The sequence below is a fragment of the Hippocampus comes genome, unplaced genomic scaffold, assembly GCF_001891065.2.
Source record: "Hippocampus comes isolate QL1 unplaced genomic scaffold, H_comes_QL1_v1.1 scaffold260, whole genome shotgun sequence".
Classification (NCBI taxonomy): domain Eukaryota; kingdom Metazoa; phylum Chordata; class Actinopteri; order Syngnathiformes; family Syngnathidae; genus Hippocampus; species Hippocampus comes.
In genome coordinates, this window is record NW_017805378.1 from 395582 (window position 1) to 408314 (window position 12733).

The 12733-nt window shown below is 41.9% G+C and overlaps 3 protein-coding genes across 9 annotated transcripts in view; 2 read left to right on the forward strand and 1 right to left on the reverse strand.

Annotated features, from left to right (window-relative positions):
• The first annotated feature begins 30 nt into the window (after nucleotides 1–30).
• On the forward strand, nucleotides 31–4999 carry spout1 (SPOUT domain containing methyltransferase 1). Its single transcript, XM_019872192.1, has 12 exons — nucleotides 31–134; nucleotides 230–269; nucleotides 869–982; nucleotides 1267–1426; nucleotides 1526–1615; nucleotides 2357–2406; nucleotides 3051–3181; nucleotides 3259–3331; nucleotides 3408–3506; nucleotides 4299–4401; nucleotides 4471–4618; nucleotides 4730–4999. Exons 1-12 carry the CDS (start codon nucleotides 87–89, stop codon nucleotides 4793–4795), a joined length of 1122 nt encoding a protein of 373 aa, XP_019727751.1. The 5' UTR covers nucleotides 31–86; the 3' UTR covers nucleotides 4796–4999.
• A 223-nt stretch (nucleotides 5000–5222) lies between these two features.
• Nucleotides 5223–12733, reverse strand: part of st6galnac6 (ST6 (alpha-N-acetyl-neuraminyl-2,3-beta-galactosyl-1,3)-N-acetylgalactosaminide alpha-2,6-sialyltransferase 6) — a 9376-nt gene continuing 1865 nt past the window's right edge. The window contains exons 1-6 of one of the 7 annotated variants that reach the window (XM_019872194.1): nucleotides 10193–10452; nucleotides 9954–10003; nucleotides 8487–8699; nucleotides 7404–7819; nucleotides 6922–7029; nucleotides 5223–6472 (exon numbers count right to left, since the gene is read on the reverse strand). In XM_019872194.1, coding sequence (XP_019727753.1) covers nucleotides 6286–6472; nucleotides 6922–7029; nucleotides 7404–7819; nucleotides 8487–8699; nucleotides 9954–9965 — 936 coding nt within the window. In that variant the 5' untranslated portion in view covers nucleotides 9966–10003; nucleotides 10193–10452 and the 3' untranslated portion in view covers nucleotides 5223–6285. Of the gene's footprint in view, nucleotides 6473–6921; nucleotides 7030–7403; nucleotides 7820–8486; nucleotides 8700–9870; nucleotides 10004–10180; nucleotides 10453–12733 lie in introns of those variants that run through there. The other 6 variants (XM_019872198.1, XM_019872199.1, XM_019872193.1 and 3 more) reach the window with 6 other exon arrangements.
• The window catches only part of miga2 (mitoguardin 2), an 18034-nt gene continuing 15739 nt past the window's right edge, over nucleotides 10439–12733 (forward strand). Inside the window, exon 1 of the mRNA XM_019872191.1 lies at nucleotides 10439–10460. The gene's annotated coding sequence lies outside the window, so the exon portion shown is untranslated. The remainder of the gene's footprint in view (nucleotides 10461–12733) is intronic.

The following is a 12733-nucleotide window of genomic DNA, read 5'->3' on the forward strand; positions in this document are numbered from 1 at the left end:
CGAAGACGAAGACGAAGACGAATAAATGTAAACGAAGAAGAAGAAGACCCGGAAGCATAAAGACCTCACGTGTCGTTGTGGGAAACATGTCTACCGGCGTCCCGACGAAGAGACCAAAAACATCATACTCTCAGGTCCTATATACACCGAGCGTGCCACTGAAATAACAATGCCAACAACGTACCAAGCCATTTTTTAACTTGTCATTGTGTTTTACCTTTGCGTTCAGCCGGAGGAAAGGGTGGACTGGAAGAAAAGGAAAACGCTACGTGAGTAAACGGCTTCATGTTAAATGTTGCGCTAAAAAGAGTGTGTGGACGCTACTTCTTTTGTTTACATATATTTTATGATTAATGTGTAATGTTCCTGACCAAAACGTGATGCACGATGTGGACCCTTTCAGCTAAAGTGTCAAAAGTACTTAAACTTTGTAATGTATTCAAGTAAAAGCAAAAATACTTGCATGGTTTGAAGAAAGACTTTGGTCAATGTAGATTTACAATGCTTAAGTAAAAGTGCTTAAGTTAAACAATTCTGAAATGTACCGTAATGTAAAATGGCGTTTTGATAAGTGAAAATGTGAAAACTGAAACCGTCTCTGCATACAAAATACAAATGAATATTTCATTCACAAACAAACACAATTGATTAATGTTAATAATGTGCTCATTAGTGTCCAAACAGCATTTATAGGCCATACATCGGGGAAAAAAAAATCATTAACCTATGGTGCATTAAAAAGCAGGTTACCTCAACACAAGTGACTGTACACATCTGAGCACTACTGAGTTTTTACGTTTCTATTCTTTGGAAATTTAAATGGAATTTTTCATGGATTATTTTTCTTCTCTCTGCCTATGCTGAGCAGTCAGGGAGGCCAAAAGGCAGAGGAAAGAGGCCAAGCTGATCAAACAGCTGGAAAATCAGAAACAACAAGAGGCTGCTGAGAAGGAAAAAGTAGAGGAGACCCACAACAACAAAGGTACTTGAGAAATAATCATGCACGGGATCTTGGAATTCGTGTGTGTGTGTGTGTGTGTGTGCGTGTGTGTGTGTGTGTGTGTGTGTGTGTGTGTGTGTGTGTGTGTAAGAAAAACCCAAGTTGCTTTGTTTAGAATCATTCACTCACCTATTTCCTAATCACTACAGTAGTGTCCCTTTAATAGAGTTTTTAAAGAACTGCACAATCCACTTCATAAAAAACTCTCTTCAATCATATGTTCCCTTAAAAATGGTGACTTGTGCGCACGTGTGTGTCTCTGTTAGGTCGAGCGTACACGGTGAGCGTGGCTCTGCCGGGCTCGGTCCTGGACAACGCTCAGTCGACCGAACTGCGCACATACCTGGCGGGACAGATCGCTCGCGCCTGTGTCATCTACTGCGTGGATGAGATTGTCGTGTTTGACGAGCAAGGCGAAGATGTCAAGTGAGTTTGTCGGAGGTGGAAAAATACCCTGCTCACAAAAAGTAAACAATATTCAGCTTCAGTGGGTTTTTTGTTTTTGTTTTGTTTTTTTGTCCACAGGAGCGTGGAAGGTGAATTCAAAGGAATCAGAAAGAAGGGACAAGCGTGCGTTCAGCTGGCCAGAATACTCCAATACCTGGAGTGTCCCCAGTGAGTGTGGAGAAACCGCGCAATGTTTACATCTGCTCATTGTTATACGTAACATGAATTTCCCATCTGTGCAAGGTATCTGCGCAAATGGTTGCGTGTGTGTGTGTGTGTGTGTGTGTGTGTGTGTGTGTGTGTGTGTAAGAAAAACCCAAGTTGCTTTGTTTAGAATCATTCACTCACCTATTTCCTAATCACTACAGTAGTGTCCCTTTAATAGAGTTTTTAAAGAACTGCACAATCCACTTCATAAAAAACTCTCTTCAATCATATGTTCCCTTAAAAATGGTGACTTGTGCGCACGTGTGTGTCTCTGTTAGGTCGAGCGTACACGGTGAGCGTGGCTCTGCCGGGCTCGGTCCTGGACAACGCTCAGTCGACCGAACTGCGCACATACCTGGCGGGACAGATCGCTCGCGCCTGTGTCATCTACTGCGTGGATGAGATTGTCGTGTTTGACGAGCAAGGCGAAGATGTCAAGTGAGTTTGTCGGAGGTGGAAAAATACCCTGCTCACAAAAAGTAAACAATATTCAGCTTCAGTGGGTTTTTTGTTTTTGTTTTGTTTTTTTGTCCACAGGAGCGTGGAAGGTGAATTCAAAGGAATCAGAAAGAAGGGACAAGCGTGCGTTCAGCTGGCCAGAATACTCCAATACCTGGAGTGTCCCCAGTGAGTGTGGAGAAACCGCGCAATGTTTACATCTGCTCATTGTTATACGTAACATGAATTTCCCATCTGTGCAAGGTATCTGCGCAAATGGTTCTTCCCAAAGCACCAAGACTTGCAGTATGCAGGTATGCAACATCATTTGAATTTGTTTTCATTTGGGTTATGCGTCAGTATACAACAAACATGATTTCAGTTGGACTCATTTGGAATTGATGTTGCACATTTTCATCGTTCTTATAATGTTGATAATGTCTTCTAATTTTGAAGATAATACAAGATTTTTTTTTTTTTTTTTGCAGTTAGTAAATATCATCGTTTTGGTTTAAATTGGGCTAATATGTTCAGCAATTGGTTATTTTTAGGCCAAGAAAACAAAGGACCTCAATCTGAAAAGACAAATCGCTTTTACGGACTTACCCTCCTCCCTATTACTGCGTTAAATCGATCGTGGTCGTCGTTTGCATGTGCTGATACCGCTTGTGTTCAAATGTGAATTGTCTAAAGGTTTATGATTGCCGCGACATTGATTCTGGGTTAGCATCCGGCTAGCAGACTTTTGTAAGGCAAATTCGTGTGGCCAACGTGTAATTCTTTGATTCATGTTTAGTTTTAAATTCAAATTTCTTTTGCCCAATGTCTGCTTTCTAAGCTCGCTGCCATACAACTCTTACCAAAAATATGCCACTGTACTAACGTAATTAAATCCGAGCTTAGTGTGACTGTTATTTTCTTTCTCTGAATGTTCCTCTGGTTTATGGGTTGCTCGAAGGACTGCTGAACCCTTTGGACAGTCCCCACCACATGAGAATCGATGAGGAATCGGAATACCGTGAAGGCATCGTCCTGGATAGGCCCACCAAAGCGGGCAAAGGTTCTTTAGTCAACTGTGGCATGAGGAAGGTAAGGACCAGGAACCGTCACCATTAGACATTGTTCTTCTCCAAATCATGACCTTCTTGGCTCCTGTGCCTCTACAGGAGGTGCAGATCGACAAACATCTGCAAGCGGGATTGCGAGTCACTGTGCATCTCAACACGACGCAGAAGCAAGGTGATGGATGGTCACGTTCTCAAAATGTTTGCATTAAGATGTGAAGTCACGTGTGTATGTCTGCTTTGTCGTCTAGAGAGCAAATCCTACAAAGGGGTGGTGGTGGCTCCTCACGTGCCCACCACGAAAGGAGGGCTTTACTGGGGCTACAGCGTCCGCCTGGCATCCTGTCTCAGTAGGTCTTCCCCGAACTTAACACTCAACCATATTTCCAATACTGCTGACTGTTATCCACTCAAGAAAAGCGGGGAAAAAAGGGCCTTCCTTTTCCCACCCAAATGAAATGAAACAGCTTGTACAGTGGAGCACAGAGATACGAGTGACTGAATCTTCAAAAAAACAGAAGTTGTTTGTTGTCACCACAAGGTGAAGTTTACAGTCAAACTAAACATAACACAAAGACAATTACACGCTGTGGATTTAAATCAACCGCATAGCTTTCCCTTCGCATAGCTTTCCCTTCGAATCATCTGTTTAGCTTAATGCTAACAAACAATGCAAAACACCATCGATGGGCTAATTGCATCAGTATTGAGGCATTACAACCGTTTCAGCAAAAGACATTGAAACATAAATGGTGGAGCAACATATGTAGACAGATGATATGCTATACAATACTCACTGGCATATATTCTTTATGATGACAGTGGCCTCCTGAGTAGTGACCATCTCTCCTTGTTTATCAGTATGTTTGTATTGTACTGCCCCGAGGTGGCTGCTCGTAAAAACAATACATTTTTTTACATTGTGTATAATTTTCAATATTGTATTTTTTTATTTATTTTTTTAGAAAGCACAATATAGTGAATTCCTTTTCCATAACTTTTCCTGAGTAGTCACAGTAGTACTATGCCAGAATTGGATGCCCGAACCCCGACTACCCCCGGCCGCTAATTCCGGAATTTTGTAACGTTCAAAAACTGGCTAATGTATTCATTTTATTTGTTATGATACTTTCTTTCCACAGGCGCAGTGTTCACCGAAAGTCCGTACAAGGACGGCTACGACGTGACCGTCGGGACGTCGGAAAAAGGCAGCAGCGTTGACGAGGCCTCGCTGCCGCCGTTCAAGTAAATAACCCGCCTGTCACAATTCTCCACCGGTGCCTGTTTGCTGTTTCTCATTGACAACATTTGCAGGCATCTTCTGGTGGTCTTTGGAGGTCTCCAGGGACTGGAGGCCAGTCTAGACGCCGACCAGAACCTGGACGTGACGTGTCCCAGTGTCCTCTTTGACCTCTACCTCAACACTTGTCCTGCCCAGGGCAGCCGCACCATTCGCACAGAGGTGAGACACATCGTTGAAAAAGATGAACATGCTATATACATTTTGATTTTTTGCATCACTTGACCTAGTCCCAATGTAAACTCAACCACTCCTGGTCTTGTTTTCACGCAGGAAGCCATTTTGATCTCCATGGCGACGCTGAGGCAGAAGATAGCAGCCACCTTTTCCAGTGCTTAAAAGGTGTTGCCGGTCCTTTTTTATTTTTTTTCCATGTAATTACATTATCAATATTTGCATTCCCCATTACGTGTTTATTGACAGAAACCTTCCGTGGGACCTGTTTTTCAGTGTCTATGAAATGAACAGTGTAGAGCAGAGCGAGGCAAACTCTTGTGGTCAATTTTTGATTCAGCCCATGCACTAGTAAGCTCTTTTTCCTCACTCGGACAACTTTGGTGTACTAAGAGGGCATCTACGCGTTACCGGTGAAGCCAAACCGAATACTAGTTGTCAACTGCATGCTAATTGCATCATGCTAATTAAGAGCTTGCCTTATTATTGTGCAGAAAAGCCATTCAGTAGTATATCTTTTCACAATGAGAACTGATAGGGACACAAAAAAAAAGAATCAAGACAAATTAAAAAAAAGCATATTAATGTTGCATTCAAATCAATATTATCTTTATTTCAGTCAAGTCAACAAAATGTTTGCTTTCACATTTAAAACAAATCAAGCCAAGTTGTGACATAACCCCCGCCCCGATGGCTTTTACTCCCAAAAAGGGAAACGTCTCGTCCCCATCCTGCTTTTCTCTTTAAAAATGGCTCCGATAACCGAAGAAGTTGCTTTCAATTTGAAACATTTTGTCAAGGACAGCTTTAGCAATTTTTTGCCATCAAAGCAGGAGACACCAGCATGCACTTTTCTTGCTGATGATTTGAAATGAAAATGATTTTTTTTTTTTTTTTAACACCTTTCTTAATGTTGGGAAGAATCAGTGCGTCATCTTTAGGGTCACAAAGAGTTGGAACATTTCGAGAAAGTTTCCATGGGAAGTTTTAGAAAATATTCCAAATTGGAAACTTTACATGGGAATTAACTGGGAATTGAGGGTATTTTAAGGCAACGACGCAACGGACATTAACATATAACAATTTCGTTTTGTCATAAGCGGACAAGCAAAATAAGATGACTCCCCTTGCCCACATGCCCGGGCATTACAGGTTTTTTAAATTGCACTATATTAATTTTTCACTTCAGTTGAGCGGTGGCACACCCCCACTCAAAACAAGTGACACTCAGAACTCAAAAAACTCAAGTTGGGGGCACTTGGATGTCATGGGATTTCAATTCATTTCAATGGGGAAAAAAATACTGGTCAAATTTAATGACGAGCTTGGTCACGAACCAAATTAAACTTGTATGTCAAGTTTCCTCTGTATATTTAAGTTCCCTGTGAAGAGCCAGGTTTACTCCCATGGAAAGTTTCCAATGTAACAAATTCCTGAATTAGCAGTCCTAATCTTCAATACATAAAAGGTACAAATACTGCAAACTTGTAAAAAAAAAAAAAAAAAAAAATCACACATACACACACACAACAAGAATACGTTGAAAAACATTCGGTGTGTCAGTAGCAGTTTTTTTTTTCTTCCCACTTCGAAGAGATCCCTGAAAGTGGATGCCATCCCATATCCGAGCATCCGTTTTCCTCGAGGAAACTGTCTCACCACGTGGGATGAGCAAAGGTGATGTTGTACTGATGCGCCCAGTGACCGAAAACCTGCTTTTCGGTGATGAAGCGGTGGTGGCCCCCTTTTTGGTTGTTCTGGTTCTGTATGTACGTCATGCACTCGTCAGAACCCCGCGGGTTGTAGTAGTGATACGGCAACTTCTTGGATCCGGTCCGGTTCCTGCAAAGAAGGTTGCTTCAAGAAATCCTCCTTTTTGAAAACTCAGCCCCCGAAGCATGTTTTACATAGCAACATGAAATTTGGTAGACATCTATCCTGAGTTGACCCACAAAAAAAACAAAAGTCTCTGGAAGCCATAGCTGAAAAAGAAACAGAAAGTCTGCCATTTTGGTTCCAAGCAGCCACTTGAGGGGCAGTTTGGCCAGTTCAAGCAAAGGATTGTTTTGACAAGTCTGTCCCACCCTCCCTGTCTGAAAAGAGACAAAAAGTCTGCCGTTTTGATTCCAAATTAAACTTAAGGGTCCATTTCATTTCTAGGGGATCAAGATTGTTTTGAAACTTCAGCCCCCAAAGCTTGTTTCAGGTAGCAAGATGAAATTGGTAGGCATGTCTTTCACAAAATATCCGAAAGGCCAAAAGGACAGAGGAAGTCACACATCAATACTCACCCACAGTAACTGGGCGGAACCATCCCGTACACTTTGATGTTGTCGCATATTTCGATAGCAATGACCATGGTGAACCAGCCCGTGCTCAGCCATGAGTTCGATTTTTGCCTAAACAAAGAGAAAACCAGGAGATGACATCTTGGCTAGTGGAAAAGTCGCGCTTTGCTGATATCTATAAACAATATCAATATTTTGCCACTTTGTGACACCTTGTAGCCAAGGAACTATGTTGAGGTGAGGGGTGGGGGGGACTTTTATTAACTCATTCAGTACCAGCCAATTCTGGGCCAAGTCTGAAAAGACATTTAAAAACGTCTTTGGGAGTGAATGAGTTAAAGAAGCCACAGCTCAGGCTAATATAAAAATATTTCTTTGCCGCCATTTTATGGATTTATCAAGTATAGGCAATTCAAAATTGTTTTGCGGGGCGATTGCAGCTATCTGAATGGCAAGCGGATTACTGTAACCCCCATGAAGCTCACCTGTCTCGTCCCGTTTCCAATTGGAAGAGCTTGTCGAATCTGCGCATCTTTTCAGGCGCAACGGTAAAACACGGCACCTCCTTGTAGGTGGAGCTGATCCTCTGGATGGCTCTGTACACGGTCGCCTTTGAGTCCTTCGTCATTTTGTTTGGGGGTCCCCAGAAGATGATGGTGCGCTGGCTCTCGGCGCCCACCACCATGAACTCATTGGGGCGTCGGACCACCCGGTACAGGCTGGAGTGGGCCACCACCCGCAGGGTGGTGCGCTTGCCCACGTCGGCCTCGTACCCCGTCGTGGGTGCATCGTTCATGCGGATCACACACTCGCTGCTGTCGATCTCTTCGCCCGCTTGAGTGCCCAGCACGTGGCTGGAGCTGCTGACCAGGGCACAGTGATGGCAGCGTTGGGTCATTCTCTGCCCACAAGGGTGACAATTATCACTCAATAACCAAAGAGGGCAGAAAGTGGCACAAAAGATACCAAACTTTACATACAGCGGTTGGTGTTTTTTTTTTTTGTAATGCTCTTTCGTGAAGTGCAGTGACTGGGAAAAAAAACTGATGGGTGTGGTTTCCGAAAGTAAGGAGAAAAAAGAAAAGAGTATCTCAGGAATAAAACTCAAAAGTCGGTAGAAAAATTGTAAGGTTCATCAGGTTGAAATGATTCAGCACAAATGACTAAAATGTGATTTTAAAAAAATTGCAGAAGGTTGAAAACGGAATGAGTAGAATGTACAGATGTGGAGAGTAAAAGTAAAAAGTACATTCAAAAAAAGTAAAGTACGGCTGAAACGATTCATCGACTAACTTTCAACTGCCATTCATTTACAAAAAAAGTCCAAGCAAAATATCTACCCTGAAGTTTAACGGTGATCCTTATTCCACAGTGGCGAATTGCTACACTCAAAAGAAATTATCTGATTATTCAATTAATCCACAGGGAATCGTGGAATAAACAATTTGGAAAATATTCGATAGCTTTTAGTATCGACGCATTACTGAAACATCTACTAAAAGAAATTAGTATGAATGTGTTTGTACTTTGTTACTTCTTATCGCCGGCGCTAACGCGGTAGTGCTTACCTTGTCGCCGTAGACTGGCACGTAGTCATCTTTGGTGGCCCACTTCTTGAGGTTTGTGGGCTTGGGCGTGTGGTTTTTAGCGATTTGGAAGGGCGTGTAGGCCGCCTGGCTGATGCTGGCGATGGAGCCTGAGCTGGAGCTGTACAAGATGAACAGCGTCATCAGGATGAAGATGGCCGCTGCGATAGTCACCCGCCAGGTATGTGTTCCCGCCTGAGAAGACCAAAGTCGGGTAATTCACATGACCCAAACAGTTGTCCACGTCATGCTTTATGTTTCAAGTGGAATTAAATTTGTTTCATAGGCACACGCAGCTGTTTCTCCTCATTTATTAATGAGCCACAGAAGTGTATAGTAGCGCTAATAATAGCCATGTAGCATTAATGCTAGCCAGCACAAACATGCGCATCGGCTTAGACCTCCACACTTCCATTGCTTGTTTATACACAATTGGTTCTGCGAACATTCGTTATGGCCACCAGAAGCTGAGGGAGATTTGTCGACCGGCACCAGATATCAATTTCGAGTAGCAGAATTGACAGTATGTTTCATATATTTCATGCTCAATGCATGTAGGCTATAAATGATCCAGCCTTCAATAACAAGAGTGGTTGTCAGAACTCATTTTGTGCATTTTCTCACAAATCAACTCACTTATAATTTTGAGTTACTATGTTTACTAATATTACAATGTATGTTCTGCATGCCATTTCAAATCCACAAAAAAATTACGTTGGATAGGGCATTGCTAAGACCAAGTGCAAACGCAACTAAGCCGTGTCTCCCATCAAGTGGTGAATGGTGATATTACAACTTAAAACTATACTGCGGACAGATAGAAAATCTGCATGTAATTGACGCATATTTGAAAATATATATGTAAACCCCAAAATTTCTTTTAAAAATGGTGATAAACTCCAATATGCATGTTTCAATGTGCATTTTCCACGATAAATAGGGCTTGGCTACGCCCCAAAACGACAACATTAAGTAAAAAAAAACTTGATTGGGCAAAATAAATGCGCGAAAAGGTGAAACTTAGACATGCTGGGATTAAAAATGACAAAACAGTATCATCACCTAGAAAAAAAAACATTTTGATTATTTTATTTTAAGTGTGGTTAGTGACAAATAGTGTTTTGCAGCTGTATTGTATGGAATCATAATACTGCCACACCAACAGAAAAAAAAATCAGTAACACTTTATTAAATTTCAGGTTTTAATGCATTTGCAATTTCTTTGAATCCCTCCTGAATAGAATAGTGCTCTTGTTTTTATTATTATTTTTTGTATTGTTGAATGTATTATTGATACTATCGATTCGACCTGCGCATTTCCACTGGTAATGTATCAACACGATTTTATTTTATTATGCTTGTTTACCTCCCCGATCATGCATGTCAATAATAGTGATGAGGGATGACGTGCGGGCCACACCCTAAACCCTACGTGCGCGCGTGTCCTACCTGGAGTGCCATGCTTTCAGGTGTATGTGTACAGGCTGTCTGTGGTGGTCCTGCAGCAAATGTAGGGAGGAGGGGGGGAAAAAAGGGAGGAGGGGGTATGGTTTATTGAACGGCTAACATTCGCCCGAAGTCAATACTGAGCAACCCACTCCTCAGTAAACATCCTCTCGTCGTGTTCTATCTAACCCCAAATGCATGTAGGACAAGAACGAAATCCGAGAAATTACCATGTTACTCACTCAGCCCCCCGCGGTCGACTCAGTTTTCCCTCGAGTGACATTCCCGCGAAGCTTAACAACGTTTCGTTTTGCATGCGCTTTTCGGAGGTGTCAGAAGGAGGGTTGCGAGCGCGCGACGCCTCGTCGGGCTCTCATGGTGGTGGTGTTATTTGGTAGGGGCGCAGCAGCTCAGGGTTGCTTGCTGCCGCAGCCCAAGTCCATCTTGCAGCTATTGCGACACTCGGTGACGTCAGCGGACGGACAGGATCGGAGCTATCTCGCTGTGACGGTTGAAGTATGTCTTAACAAAGCTAAGGGAGCGTTTGTAAGATCAAGGAAAAGATGGATCGAGGAAGGCGAACAAAATTCATCGTATTTCTTTAATCTAGAAAAACACCATCGAAAAATCAACTTGATACAGCAACTTAATGTTTATGGCATCATAACTGACGACCCAAAAAACATAGCCAATTTCTGCTTTAATTTTTACAGTAACCTTTATCGATCCAACTACTGTGAACACTCAGCAACCTCTTTTCAAAACTCTATTAGCAATGTCACACAGATAACTCAAAGCGACAAAGACTTCTGTGATAGGAATATTCATTTAGAAGAAGTAGTTTTTGCTATTGAACACCTCAAAGCGAACAAATCACCCGGAGTTGATGGCCTCACAGCAGAGTTTTATAAAACCTTCGTAAAAGACTTAGCTCCATTTCTCCTTGAAGTTTTTTTAGAAAGCATCGAGAAAGGTTGTCTTCCCCCTTCTTTAACACAGGGATTGATTACTTTAATACCAAAACCTAAACGAGATCATACCTTCATTGAAAACTGGAGACCCATTTCTCTATTAAATAACGACTATAAAGTGTTCGCTTCCATTATAGCTAGGAGAATCAAAGGTGTACTCGACCCAATTATTGATGAGGTTCAATCCGGTTTTATGAGTAAACGACACATTTCTAATAATATCAGGCTCGTCCTAGATCTGAGTGATTACTCATTCCTCTGCTCTGACAACAGTTACCTCCTATTTCTGGACTTCTATAAGGCATTTGACACGGTCGAACATGAGTTCATTTTTCGCTGTATGGAGCAATTCGGATTTGGTGATTTCTTTTGTAAAATTGTTAAGACTATGTATGCCAATGGCAATAGCTCCATCAAACTGAGAAATGGCACCTCTCCAAGATTCTCCCTACATCGAGGAGTGCGCCAAGGCTGTCCGGCCTCTCCATTTCTGTTTCTATTGTGTACGCAACTCCTCACCTATCATATCAGAAGAAGTGCCATCCAAGGGATATCTATAGCGGGCAGAGAAATCCTGATTAGTCAGCTTGCGGATGACACTACCTTATTCCTAAAGAACTCCAGCCAAGTCTCTGCTGCGATTAAAACGGTCGAACAGTTCTCAGCGGCCTCTGGTCTCCACCTAAATCTCAACAAATGCGAACTGTTCCCTATCCATGACCGGAATGAGACTTCGATCTGCAACATCCCAGTTAAAGAAAAAGTTACCTATCTAGGGATTACCATTATGAAAAATGAGGCCATGCGATGTACAGCGAACTTTGACCCAATTATTAACAAAACCCAAACTAAGCTGAACCAGTGGCTCGGTAGAGATCTTTCTTTAAAAGGACGTACGCTACTAACCAAAGCGGAAGGACTGTCACGTCTTACGTACGCAGCAATCTCTTTGTCTGTGAATGAGAAAATTTGTAAGAATATCAATAAGATGCTTTTCGACTTCTTGTGGAGGAACAAGACTCACTATGTGAAAAGGTCTGTTGCAATGAATCCCTATGAAACTGGTGGATTGAACTTCCTGGACTTCTCTACCCTCAATAATACGTTTAAAATCAATTGGATCAAACAATTTTTGGGTAATCCCTCATCGATTTGGAACTTTATACCTAACTTTATGTTTTCTCAACTTGGTGGTCTTAACTTTGTACTTTTATGTGACTACAAAATAGAAAAAATTTAATTACTCTGAATTTTTGAATAAATTTAATCTACCGGTCACCCCAAAAGAATTTGCTAGTCATGGATGCTATTCCTTCTGGAATCTTGACCCTCTTGAAAGGGGTGGACAGAACAACCTCCACACCAACCCTAGACCCCAAAATGACTGCTATCGGCCAATTCTGTTTTACGTCAACATCAGTCAGAAATAACAACCGCAACATACGTTCCCTATTTCAAAAAGATATTTCAACAATCCCACACATTATTACCTACTGGTCTGGTTTTGTTGATAATCTACACTGGGGAAAAATCTGGTCTCTCCCATACAAATACCTTCTGACTAATAAAGTAAGGGAAATCTCTTTTAAAATGATACACAAATACTATCCCACCAAGCATTATCTTCTTAGGTTCAAGAAAGACATCTCTGTTGATTGTTCATTTTGTGGAATGTACCCTGAAACAATGGTTCACTTGTTCTGGCAATGCCCATATACCAACACATTTTGGAAAGCTGTATCCAGATTTATTATTGATCGTATCGACTCTGACTTTATACTATACTGGAAAAATGTACTATTTGGGTTCTAC